This window comes from Lolium rigidum, chromosome 7, assembly GCF_022539505.1.
Source record: "Lolium rigidum isolate FL_2022 chromosome 7, APGP_CSIRO_Lrig_0.1, whole genome shotgun sequence".
Classification (NCBI taxonomy): domain Eukaryota; kingdom Viridiplantae; phylum Streptophyta; class Magnoliopsida; order Poales; family Poaceae; genus Lolium; species Lolium rigidum.
The window spans coordinates 323357613-323368276 of record NC_061514.1 but is presented as its reverse complement, the minus strand read 5'-3'; the positions used below and the strand labels follow the sequence as shown (position 1 = coordinate 323368276).

The following is a 10664-nucleotide window of genomic DNA, read 5'->3' as shown; positions in this document are numbered from 1 at the left end:
CTGTATTTCATGACGATGTCTATATATTCATGACGATGTTTGTGGTTTCTTGAATGATGTATGCATTGCAGAACTGAATGAATAACATAAAACCCCGAAACTTTGCCGTGGCAGAGAAACGGCCAGTTTCTCCCCCGCGGCAGAGAAACACTGCTCCAGCCTAAACCTCTACCGCGGGAGAGACCCTGTAATCCCGGTTCGTATTACGAACCGGGACCAGATGTCCTCCACCACGAGCCCCTGCCCGCACCACGTGGAGGACCCTTTAGTCCCGGTGTATATTTGAACCGGGACTAAAGGCCCAAACGAACCGGGACTGTAGGCATGTTTTCCACTAGTGGAACATACATTGTTAACGATAGTTAACTTACATTGCTCCTCGGTCGGCGTCTGGCTCCCACAAAGCGACATGCCTCATTTTTCCTCAGTTTCGTGGTGACCAGAGTTGGGTTACCGGGGCGCGGCGGCCCTAGACGGTGGGAGTCAAGTTGTTTAACGGGCGTGCCACGGACTCTGGTGCTGGCCAGCTTCCTTGGCTGTGTGGACGGCTTGGTGCCGGCGATTTGCGCGGTGTGGCAGTGGTGCGTTAGCCGCTTCGGCGGTTGCCGTTGTCTTGTGGGGGCCGACAGTGTGCTTTCCCCGGGGAAAACCCTTGCCCTTTGGGCCACGACGGCGACGTCCGCAGACATCGTTTCCCTTCTTGAAGGCGTCGTTGTGACGGTACTCGGTCACTCATGTACTCCGGTTGAAAACCCTAGATCCATGGATCGGGTGGTAGCGACGCTTCTGCATCGTGATCTTGTTGAAGATGCCACCTTGGAGTCATCACACCGTGTGGCGCTCCATTGTTAGGGTGGCAGGGGTCCTCCTCTGGCTGCCCTCCTCGGTACAGCTTCCTTCGTGTTCTGCATACGTGTTGTTTCTCGTTGGGCTCTTCCTCGGTGTGCCTCGCCGGTCTGTGAGCATGGTTGGTCGATTCCTGGTGGTGGCCGGCCTCTGGTGGCGTCGGTGATGTCTCGTCGGTTGCGGTGGTTGTCGGTTTGCCCGTGCTAGGATGAGCACCGGCCCGGCAACGTATCCTGCCCTTCGTTCGCTCTTCCTCCCCGTAGACTGTAATAGTCGTGCCGGCTGTCACATTTCCGGTTGTAGCTTCCTTTGGTGGCCCTTTCTTGTGTGTGTGTGTCTGTGCAATTCATCTTATAAGTTGGATGAGCATCATGTATCTGTTTCGCTGTTAAGGACATTATTAATTTAACGTTGGGCTGATGGCCTTTTATCTAAAAACACGATAGTTAAACGGACGTGTACTTTTTTTTGCCGAGTGGCATGTACATTCTTTGGCGTGTGTCTGAAAAACACACTCGGCAAAGCATGTACCCTGTTAACGATAGTTAAACACGGTAAATAGAACGTGGCAACATCGCAGCACCTTGTAGTACATCACACCGCAAGTTTCTCTTCGAATATTTACAGCAATTTACAAAAGGACATCGTTGGAATGACCAGATCTAAGCTCCATATAGGAGAGATAGATCGCCAAATAATAGGAATGGCGTGTCTCACGCCATCTCTTGTTGTGTAGTCTGTATTTCTGATAATACATAAGAAAAGAAACATATTGGTTGGCGAATCAGATGGGGTGGACCATGGTGTGGATCGCTTAAGAGATACGGTCGTGCACGCCTTGCATTGTCCTGTAGCAGAATTCTTGATAGCAAAACGTATGAAGTGTGTGCTTGCAACGTGAGGAAAAAACAAATACTAATATATCGTGAAAACTAAAGGCCTACTTCTCTTGGATGACTAGCATATGTAAGGAAATCTTTACACGTACAAAAGAGCCTGAAGAATATAACTTGTTTATGCTGTCGACGGGAAGAAAACAAGTCTTCTACCACACCTGTAGGTGATATGAAAGGATCGTACTATACATGGATCAAAGAATGAAACACGAAGTGTACGTAGCAAAATACATAGATGAACACGAGCGCATTTTTATTCCTGCACCTGGTTATAAATATATATTTGAATTTATACATGGACATATGTCTTTTCATATTCGTCTTTTGTAAAAATGAAAAATTCAGAGTTTCAAATTTTATTTTCACTATATAGAATAATGTTATTTTTCTCTGGAGAGCCACATGCCTTTTCATCACGAAATTTGCAGACGTGTCAAAGACATGAACAAATGTGTAAAACATCACTAACGTTGATTCCCGTCCGAGGGAACACGCATGTGCGAAATATGGCCTCGTTCATGCAAACTATGCAAGTTTGTTGGTCATAACCTACCACGTTTGACCTAAGAGCCATAGAACTATGTAGGTGGTAGCTCATTTCGTGAATGCTTTTCCAGAAAAACCGTCATATGCCAAGTTTGATTTTTCTCTTGCAACAAGGTCAGGCGGGTTGCGAAGGACTCACATTTTTCTTTTATTTTTGAATTAGTTGTGCTCAAAACGGTTATATCGTTTTGCACGGGTTTCCCTCACCGTGGTTTGCATCCCTTTTACCCGCTTTACAAAAATGTTTTGAAATTGAAAAAATTAAAATCAGGTATTCCATGGCCACGATGGTAAAACCCGCACATATCTTGATTCCCATCCTTGGGCACACACATGTGCACAATATAGTCTCGTACCGAAAAACTATGCAGATCCGTTGGTCATAACCTAGGTCGTTTGACCTAAAAGGCATAGAATTCAATAAGTGCAGGTCATTTCCTGAATGGTTTTCCAAAATAACTGTCCTATTCCAAATTTGAATTTTTTTTGTAAGTAGGTCACCTAAAATTAAGCCCCGCCAAGGTTCTCAATTTTACTGATTTTTTCAACGATGATGCATCAAGCCGGAAGACAAAAAAGCTCAGACTGGTATTCATACATACTTTGAAGCTCACGATGCATATATTTATTTTTTAGTTTGTATCGATAACATCAGAGTGTGTGGTCTCTGATTTGTTGGTAGTTATCTATGTCAGCAAAGGCACTGGTGTTTTTTCTTCAACATTGACCATGTCTTCAAGCGGGCAATGGTTGATGAATAATTTGTTTGAGGTGCACATATCAGTGAAATTAATGTGGTGACGGACAGTAAAATTGTTACCCGCAAGTATTTTCACCTCTATCCAATCTGTCGCTCTGCACTAGTGGTAACCTATCCTCCTTTTTTTGAAATGGAGCATAGGCCCAGCCTATGCATCAAAGCCATGCATACAACCTTTATTTAGATTTTATTAAACAGAGATCTGCCGGAGGTATTACATCGCAAAACCCGAAGCTAGCACACAACACCTACGAACCCGACAATGGGGAAGAGAAATGTGGCGAAATGGGTGCACCGTTGAGTAACCATATGCCCAAAATACAGAAACAAAAGCCCCATCAGCAAAAAAGCACCGAGGGCATCGCTGATTCACCCTATGGCGGAATAGGTGCACATAACCAGTGTAGCAGATCATCCGCGAGCGCCGCATGCTCTCGCTTCAGAAACCGTCACCTCCATCAACACCTGGTCCATCTTCAAAGCAAAGCTCTATATAGCTCCTGATAGACCTCGTAGCACCACCGTCTGGTAGTTGCTCACAAAAATAATGCTCTCATTTCCAGTAGCGGATCTAGCACAATATGTCAAGGTGGTCCAACAATGCATTTTTTTATTTATTTCTATTTATTTTTCTATGGTATATAGGCTAGATATTTCAGGGTAGTCCATGCACCACCCTGGCCACCCTGTAGATCTACCCTTGCTCATGGTGGAGAGTGAAGCTAGCTGTGTCACCATTGTCCGAACCAGGATAGCCGGGTTTGGGGTTTCCCCCGGAAACAACTCAAATAAAGTGAAAGCAAACTGCAATGGCGACGCCTTCAACTAGAGAATGGTGCATACACAGTGCCATCGCCCTCCCAGACCAGATCCGTAGCACGGTTTTCACAAGTGAATGTGCCATCCCACTCACCACTGAAACATTCGTCCAACCACCTCCGGCGGAGGACATGGCAACCACGGAGACTCGTCGACGAGGCCACTGACTCCAACTCCCATCACATGAGCAAACCCTAACCGCCATGACGAAGTGGAGTGCCACCTGTGGGGAGGGGCGAGAGGGCCGGCCGACCACTGCCACTCTCAGCCGCGCCGCCAAGGGGTCCGGATCAACAGCCATCGGGATCTCCCCCGCCCCCAGCTGCTTCACCGGCAGCCACCCGACCGCCCAATTGTCAAAAAATATGCTCATATTGAGAGTCGTGATTTTTTTCATAGGCTAGTTAAAGGATTAAAGCTGATTCCACTTTTTCAACCTGTGGACCTACATACATGTGTGCATCTGCTTCAGCATTGTCTGATTGATTCCAATTCACTTCTTTCTTTAACGTCCTCGAATTAAGTTATAGGGATATATAGGTGCTCCATATGTGTGTGGTCTGGAATGAACAATGAGGTATTTATATTTATTCCTTCTTTTTATGTACCTGGAGAAGCTGGAAAAGGTGTGGCATGTGTTTTGCTCTCTAAGCCTCTATAAATACAAAAGGTCTGGAGCAATACATCCATCAACAACCCACAGCTTATAACCAGCCAATACACATACATACTCAAGACTCTCAAAGTTAGCAACAATGGCTTCTGGTGCTCAGGTGAAGATGATTGCCATTGGCATGATGTTGGCAATCGTGATCGTCGTTGCTGCTAATGCGGAACCAGATCCCTCACATAAGAAGGATATCTGCATCGACACGACGGACAAGGTTCCTGGCGCCACTGCCTGCATCTGTTCCAAGAACTGTGCTTGTGCCGGAAAGTGCATATTAGCTGGTGGTGATGGTGATGAGATCAAGACCTGCTTCGTCGAATGCGTCCTCAAGAATGACTGCAAGTGCAATGCTGAAGGTTCCAGCGACCCAGCACCACAGGCTAATAAGTAGACTGATGTTTGAAGCTTCAACATGCTGCCAGGTCTTATTTGAATTCCGTGAGTACTAATAATGTATGTTTAAACTTCTCGTACACATGTCCCTGGCATAAAACGTATTGCTGGGGCGTTTGTGTTACGTTTATAATAAGATGTCGGTGACAGCCTTTATATGCCGCAAGTCACGTGTACGATGACACTGCCACATATATTGCTGGAAAATAAATACGTATAGGTGTGTGTCTCCTTGTACTATTGTAATAATAAAGTTGTACGCTGGCGCGTGACAGTAAATGTATATGCTTATTTTAATATAATGGATATTCCGTGTCTTGCCTTAGTTAATGTTACAACAGTTTTTTATATTTTATTTGCCACTATGTCTTGTGTTGCCTAATGGTGCACCAGCATATCATTATCTTATGCGGGCAACCTTATGTAATACTACCTCCGGTCGGTAATAATCGTGGCTGCCACAAGAAAATGAAGTGCAAGCCAGTGAACTACTCCACATCAATTAAAAATGACCAGAGAGAGTAGTAAGTTGTAACAGTGAGGAAGAATTTTTCAGATTTTTTTTATAATCTGTAATATGTAAGCCATCTTCATTTCCTTCATATTGCATGGGTCACGACTTCTTGCCAAGGTTGTATGTCTCTTTTCAACCTGTTCAAGTCCAACTCATTGGGCCCCACGTGAAATTGAAAAAAAGAAAATAAAATAACACATTTCGGAGCAATGAAAAGTTGGCGCTTAGTTCAAATTTGGCCTAATTCCAGCGAAATCAGCGGGATAGGGTGGAGGATCCTATGGATTTCCGGATAGCTAGCGCATGAAGCAGGTGTATGAAACGTGTTGTATAATTATTCTTATATCGCTGTGCACATGTTTCCCTCAACTGTAGTTTGCAACCCTTGTATCTGCTTCACAGAAAAACGCCTTTTGACATTCGCAAAATGGAAATCGGGTATTCCGTAGCCATGATGCTAAAACCCCCACAAAGCATTGATTCCTACCCCAGGGCAAACATGTGCGCGATATGACCTCGTTCTGAAAAACTATGCATGTCCGTTGGTGATAACCTAGCTTGTTTGAATTATAAGTCATAGAACTCAGCAGGTGGTAGCTCATTTCGTGAATGTTTTTCTCGAAATAATTTTCGTATTCAAGTTTGAATTTTTTTTTTCTCGCAAGTAGGTCACCTAAAATGACACCTCGTGAAGGTTCTCCCTTTTCTGATTTTTTAAAAGAGAATTATGCTCAAATTAGGCCCCGCCGAAATGACTTTTTGCAAGAACGCGCGTTGCGAGGGACACCAGAGGGAACCACACAAAACTGACATCATACCTCTGATAAAAAAAAATGTCGTGGACCCAAAACCAATTTTTTCAAAAAATCTAGCACAAGCAAAAGTTGACGCTTAGTTCAAATCTGGCCGCTTCCAGCAAAATCGGTAGGACACCTTAGGAAATACCACGAATTCCTAGAAAGCAAACGAGGACAGAAGGTATGTAAACCGTGTTGCGGAAGTGGTCTTCTATTTTTGTGCATAGGTTCCGTGCCTTTGCCGATTCTTTTTGTTGTAGCTACTTCACACAAAAACCTTGTTTCGGCGCTAGGAAAATGAAAATAAGTTTTCATGGCTAGGAATGGAAAACTTAAAAATAAAATATTTCTTCTCGTCCCAAGCCCACACATGGGCGCAATATGGACTCGTTCAGGTCATGATCTAGCTTATTTGCCCTAAAAGAGGTAGCTTATTTTGTGAAGGGGTGTTCAGAATTATTATCGTATTCCAAGTTCTTTTTTTCTATCGCAAGTAGGTCACCTAAAATGATGCCTCGCGAAAATTCTCCATTTTTCTTTTTTATAAGAGAATTGTGCTCAAATTAGGATCCGTCGGAGTGACTTTTTAAAAGAACGCGCGTTGTGAGGCACACCGGAGGAAACCGCGCGAAACCGACATCATACCTTTGATAAAACAACACATGGTGGATCTAAAAATGTTTTTTGCAAAAAATCTAGAACACGCAAATTTGACGCTTAGTTCAATTCTGGCCCGCTTCGAGCGAAGTTGGCAAGACACAATAGAAAATACCACTAATTCCCAGAAAACAAATGCATGCATAAGGTATGTGAACCGTGATGCGGAAGTGGTCTTCGACGCTGCTCGCGAGCTCCACCATGACACTGCCCCATCCCTCCTCGAGCATGCCTCCATTACCCATGGGACCGCCGTCGTCGCCTCGTTCCCCACTTTACCAGGGAGGCTGCTTAGCCCTCGACCTAGCTGTTCCCCACCATCGCGAGAATGGCAGCCATGCCTACTCCTCTTCTGCGGACGCGGGCGCCAGCGAGATGCCTTCTGGCATCCCTTCTCCGTCAGGGTCAGGCCCATCGCGCTGCCTCCACACATTGGAGGTCGACTTACCGCCGGCCACCTCCCACATTGGAGGACGGCTCCAGATGCAGCACGGGATGGTCGACGGCGCATCCCGGACGATCGACAACGCGCACGAGGCCCGGCGGATGGGACAAGCACGCTCGGTGTTCTTTGTTTAGTAGGTATGAAAGTCTTTGCCAAGTGTTGTTTGGAAACACTATAGGTAAATAGAACGAGCAACGTGGCAGCACCTTGAGGCACACACTCTTTGCCTTGTGTCCGAAAAATACACTCGGCAAAGAACTTACAATGTTAACGATAGTTAAGTGGACGTGTACTTTTTTTTTGCCGAGTGGCATGTACACTCTTGGACGTGTCTGAAAAACACACTCGGCAAAGCATATAAGCTGTTAACGATAGTTAATCACGGTAAATAGAACGTGGCAACATGGCAGCACCTTGTAGTACATCAAACCGCAAGTTTCACTTCGAATATTTACAGCAATTTACAGAAGGATACGGTTGGAATGACCACATCTAAGCTCCATATAGGAGAGATAGATCACCAAATACTAGGAATGGCGTGTATCACGCCATCTCTTGTTGTGTAGTCTGTATTTCTGATAATACATAAGAAAAGAGACATATTATTTGGCGAATCAGATGGGCTGGACCATGGAGTGGATTGCTTAAGATAAACGGTCGTGCACCACGCCTTGCATTGTTCTGTAGCAGATTCCTTGATAGCAAAACGTATGAAGTGTGATTTGCAACGTGAGGAAAAAACAAATACTAATATATCGTGAAAACTAAAGGACGACTTCTCTCGGATGACTGCCATATGTAAGAAAATCGTTACACGTACAAAAGAGCCTGAAGAATATAACCTATTTACGCTGTCGACGGGAAGAAAAGAAGTCTTCTAACACCTGTAGGTGATATGAAAGGATCGTACTATCCTGACCTTGGATCTAAGAATGAAACACAAAGTGTAAGTAGCAAATTACATAGATGAACACGAGCGCATTTTTATTTCTACACCTGGTTATAAATATACACATTTGAATATATACATGGACATATGTCTTTTCATATTAGTTCTTTTGTCAAAATGAAAATTCAGTTTCAAAATTTCTTTTAACTATATAAAATATTATTATTTTTCTCTGGAGCGCCACATGTCTTTCCATCACGAAATTTGTAGACGTGTCAAAGACATGAACAAATGTGTTAAACATCACACAGAACATTGATTCCTATCCGAGGTAACACGCATGTGCGAAATATGGCCTCGTTCATGCAAACTATGCAAGTTCGTTGTTCATAACCTACCAAGTTTGACCTAATAGCCATAGAACTATGTAGGTGGTAGCTCATTTCGTGAATGCTTTTCCAGAAAAGCTATCGTATGCCAAGTTTGATTTTTCTCTTGCAACAAAGTCACATAAAATGGCGGGTTGCGAAGGACTCACATTTTCTTTTATTTCTGAATTAGTTGTGCTCAAAACAGTTATATTATTGTGCACGGGTTTCCCACAACCGTAGTTTGCGCCCTTTTTACCCAATTTAGAAAAAAATGTTTTGGAATTCAAAAAATGAAAATAAGGTATTCCATTGCCACGATGGTAAAATCCACACAGATCTAGATTCCCATCCTAGGGCACACATATGTGTGCAATATAGTCTCGTTCCGGAAAACTATGCATATCCGTTGGTCATAACTTAGCTCGTTTGACCTAAAAGGCACAGAATTCTGTAGGTGTAGCTCATTTCCTGAATGTTTTTCCAAAATAATTGTTGTATTTCAATTTTGAATTGTTTTTCTCACAAGTAGGGCACCTAAATTAAGCCCCATGAAGGTTCTCAATTTTACTGATTTTTTTCAATGATGATGCATCAAGCTGGAAGACGAAAAAGCTCGGACTGGTATTCTCATACATACTATGAAGCTCATGATGCATATATTTATTTTTTAGTTTGTATTAACATCGGAGTGTGTTGTCTCCCATTTGTTCGTAGTTATGTATGTCAACAAATGCACTGGTGTTTTCTCTTCACCATTGACCATGTCTTCAAGCGGGCAATAATTTATGAATCATTTGTTTGAGGTGCACATATCAGTGAAATTAATGATGTGGCGGAGAGTAAAACTGTTACCAGCAAGTCTTTTCACCTCTATCCAATCTGTCGCTATGCACTAGTGGTAACCTATCCTCCTTTTTTTGAAATGGAGCGTAGCCCCAGCTTATGCATCAAAGCGATGCATACAACTTTTATTTAGATTTTATTAAACAGAGATCTGCTGGAGGTATTACATCGTAAAACCCGAAGCCAGCACAGAACACCTACAAACCCGACAATGGGGAAGAGAAATGTGGCGAAATGGGTGCACAGTTGAGTAACCATATGCTCAAAATACAGAAACTAACGCCCCAGCATAAAACAATGCACCGAGGGCATCGCTGAGTCACCCTATGGTGAAATAGGTGCACATGACCGGTGTAACAGACCGCCGCATTCTCTCGCTTCAGAAACCGTCACCTCCATCAAAACCTGTTCCATCTTCAAAGCAAAGCTCTATATAGCTCCTGACAGACCTCGTTGCACCACCGTTTAGCAGTTGCTCACAAAAACAATGCTCTCATGGGGGAGAGTGAAGCCAGCTGTGTCACCATTGTCCGAACCAGGATACCCGGGGTTGGGGTTTCCCCCGGAAACAACTCAAGTAAAGTGAAATCAGACTGCAATGGCGACGCCTTCAACTAGAGAATGGTGCATACACACTGCCATCACCCTCCCAGGCCAGATTCGGAGCATGGTTTTCACCAGTGGATGTGCCACCCCACTCACCACCGAAACATCTGGCCGACCACCTACGGCAGAGGAGAGGGCTACCATGGAGCCACTGACTCGTCGACGAGGCCACTGACGCCAACTCCCAGCACATGAGCAAACCCTAACCGCCATGATTAAGAGGAGTGCCACCCGTGGGGAGGGGCAAGAGGGCCCGCGGACCACTGCCACTCTCAGCCGCGCCGCCAAGGGGTCCGGTTCGACAGCCATCTGGATCTCCCCCACCAACAGTTGTTTCACCGGACGCCACCTGAACCCGCCGCCAACTGCTTAATAGGCTAGTTATAGGATTAAAGGTGATTCCATTTTTCAGCCCGTAGACCTACATACATGTGTGCATCTGCATCAGTCTGATTGATTCCTATTCACCTCTTTCTTTAACGTCCTTGAATTAAGTTATACGGGTATATAGGTGCTGCATATGTGTGTGGTCTGGAATGAACAATGAGGTATTTATATTTCTTCCTTCTTTTTCTGTACCTGGAGAAGCTAGAAAGGGAGTGGCATGCGTTT

The 10664-nt window shown here is 44.4% G+C and overlaps 1 protein-coding gene across 1 annotated transcript; it reads left to right on the top strand.

The window, feature by feature from the left end:
* Positions 1 to 4576: 4576 nt before the first annotated feature.
* LOC124669876 lies at positions 4577 to 5192 on the top strand. Its single transcript, XM_047206414.1, has one exon. The coding sequence runs from the start codon at positions 4623 to 4625 to the stop codon at positions 4926 to 4928; it is 306 nt and encodes a 101-aa protein (XP_047062370.1). The 5' UTR covers positions 4577 to 4622; the 3' UTR covers positions 4929 to 5192.
* Positions 5193 to 10664: the final 5472 nt, after the last annotated feature.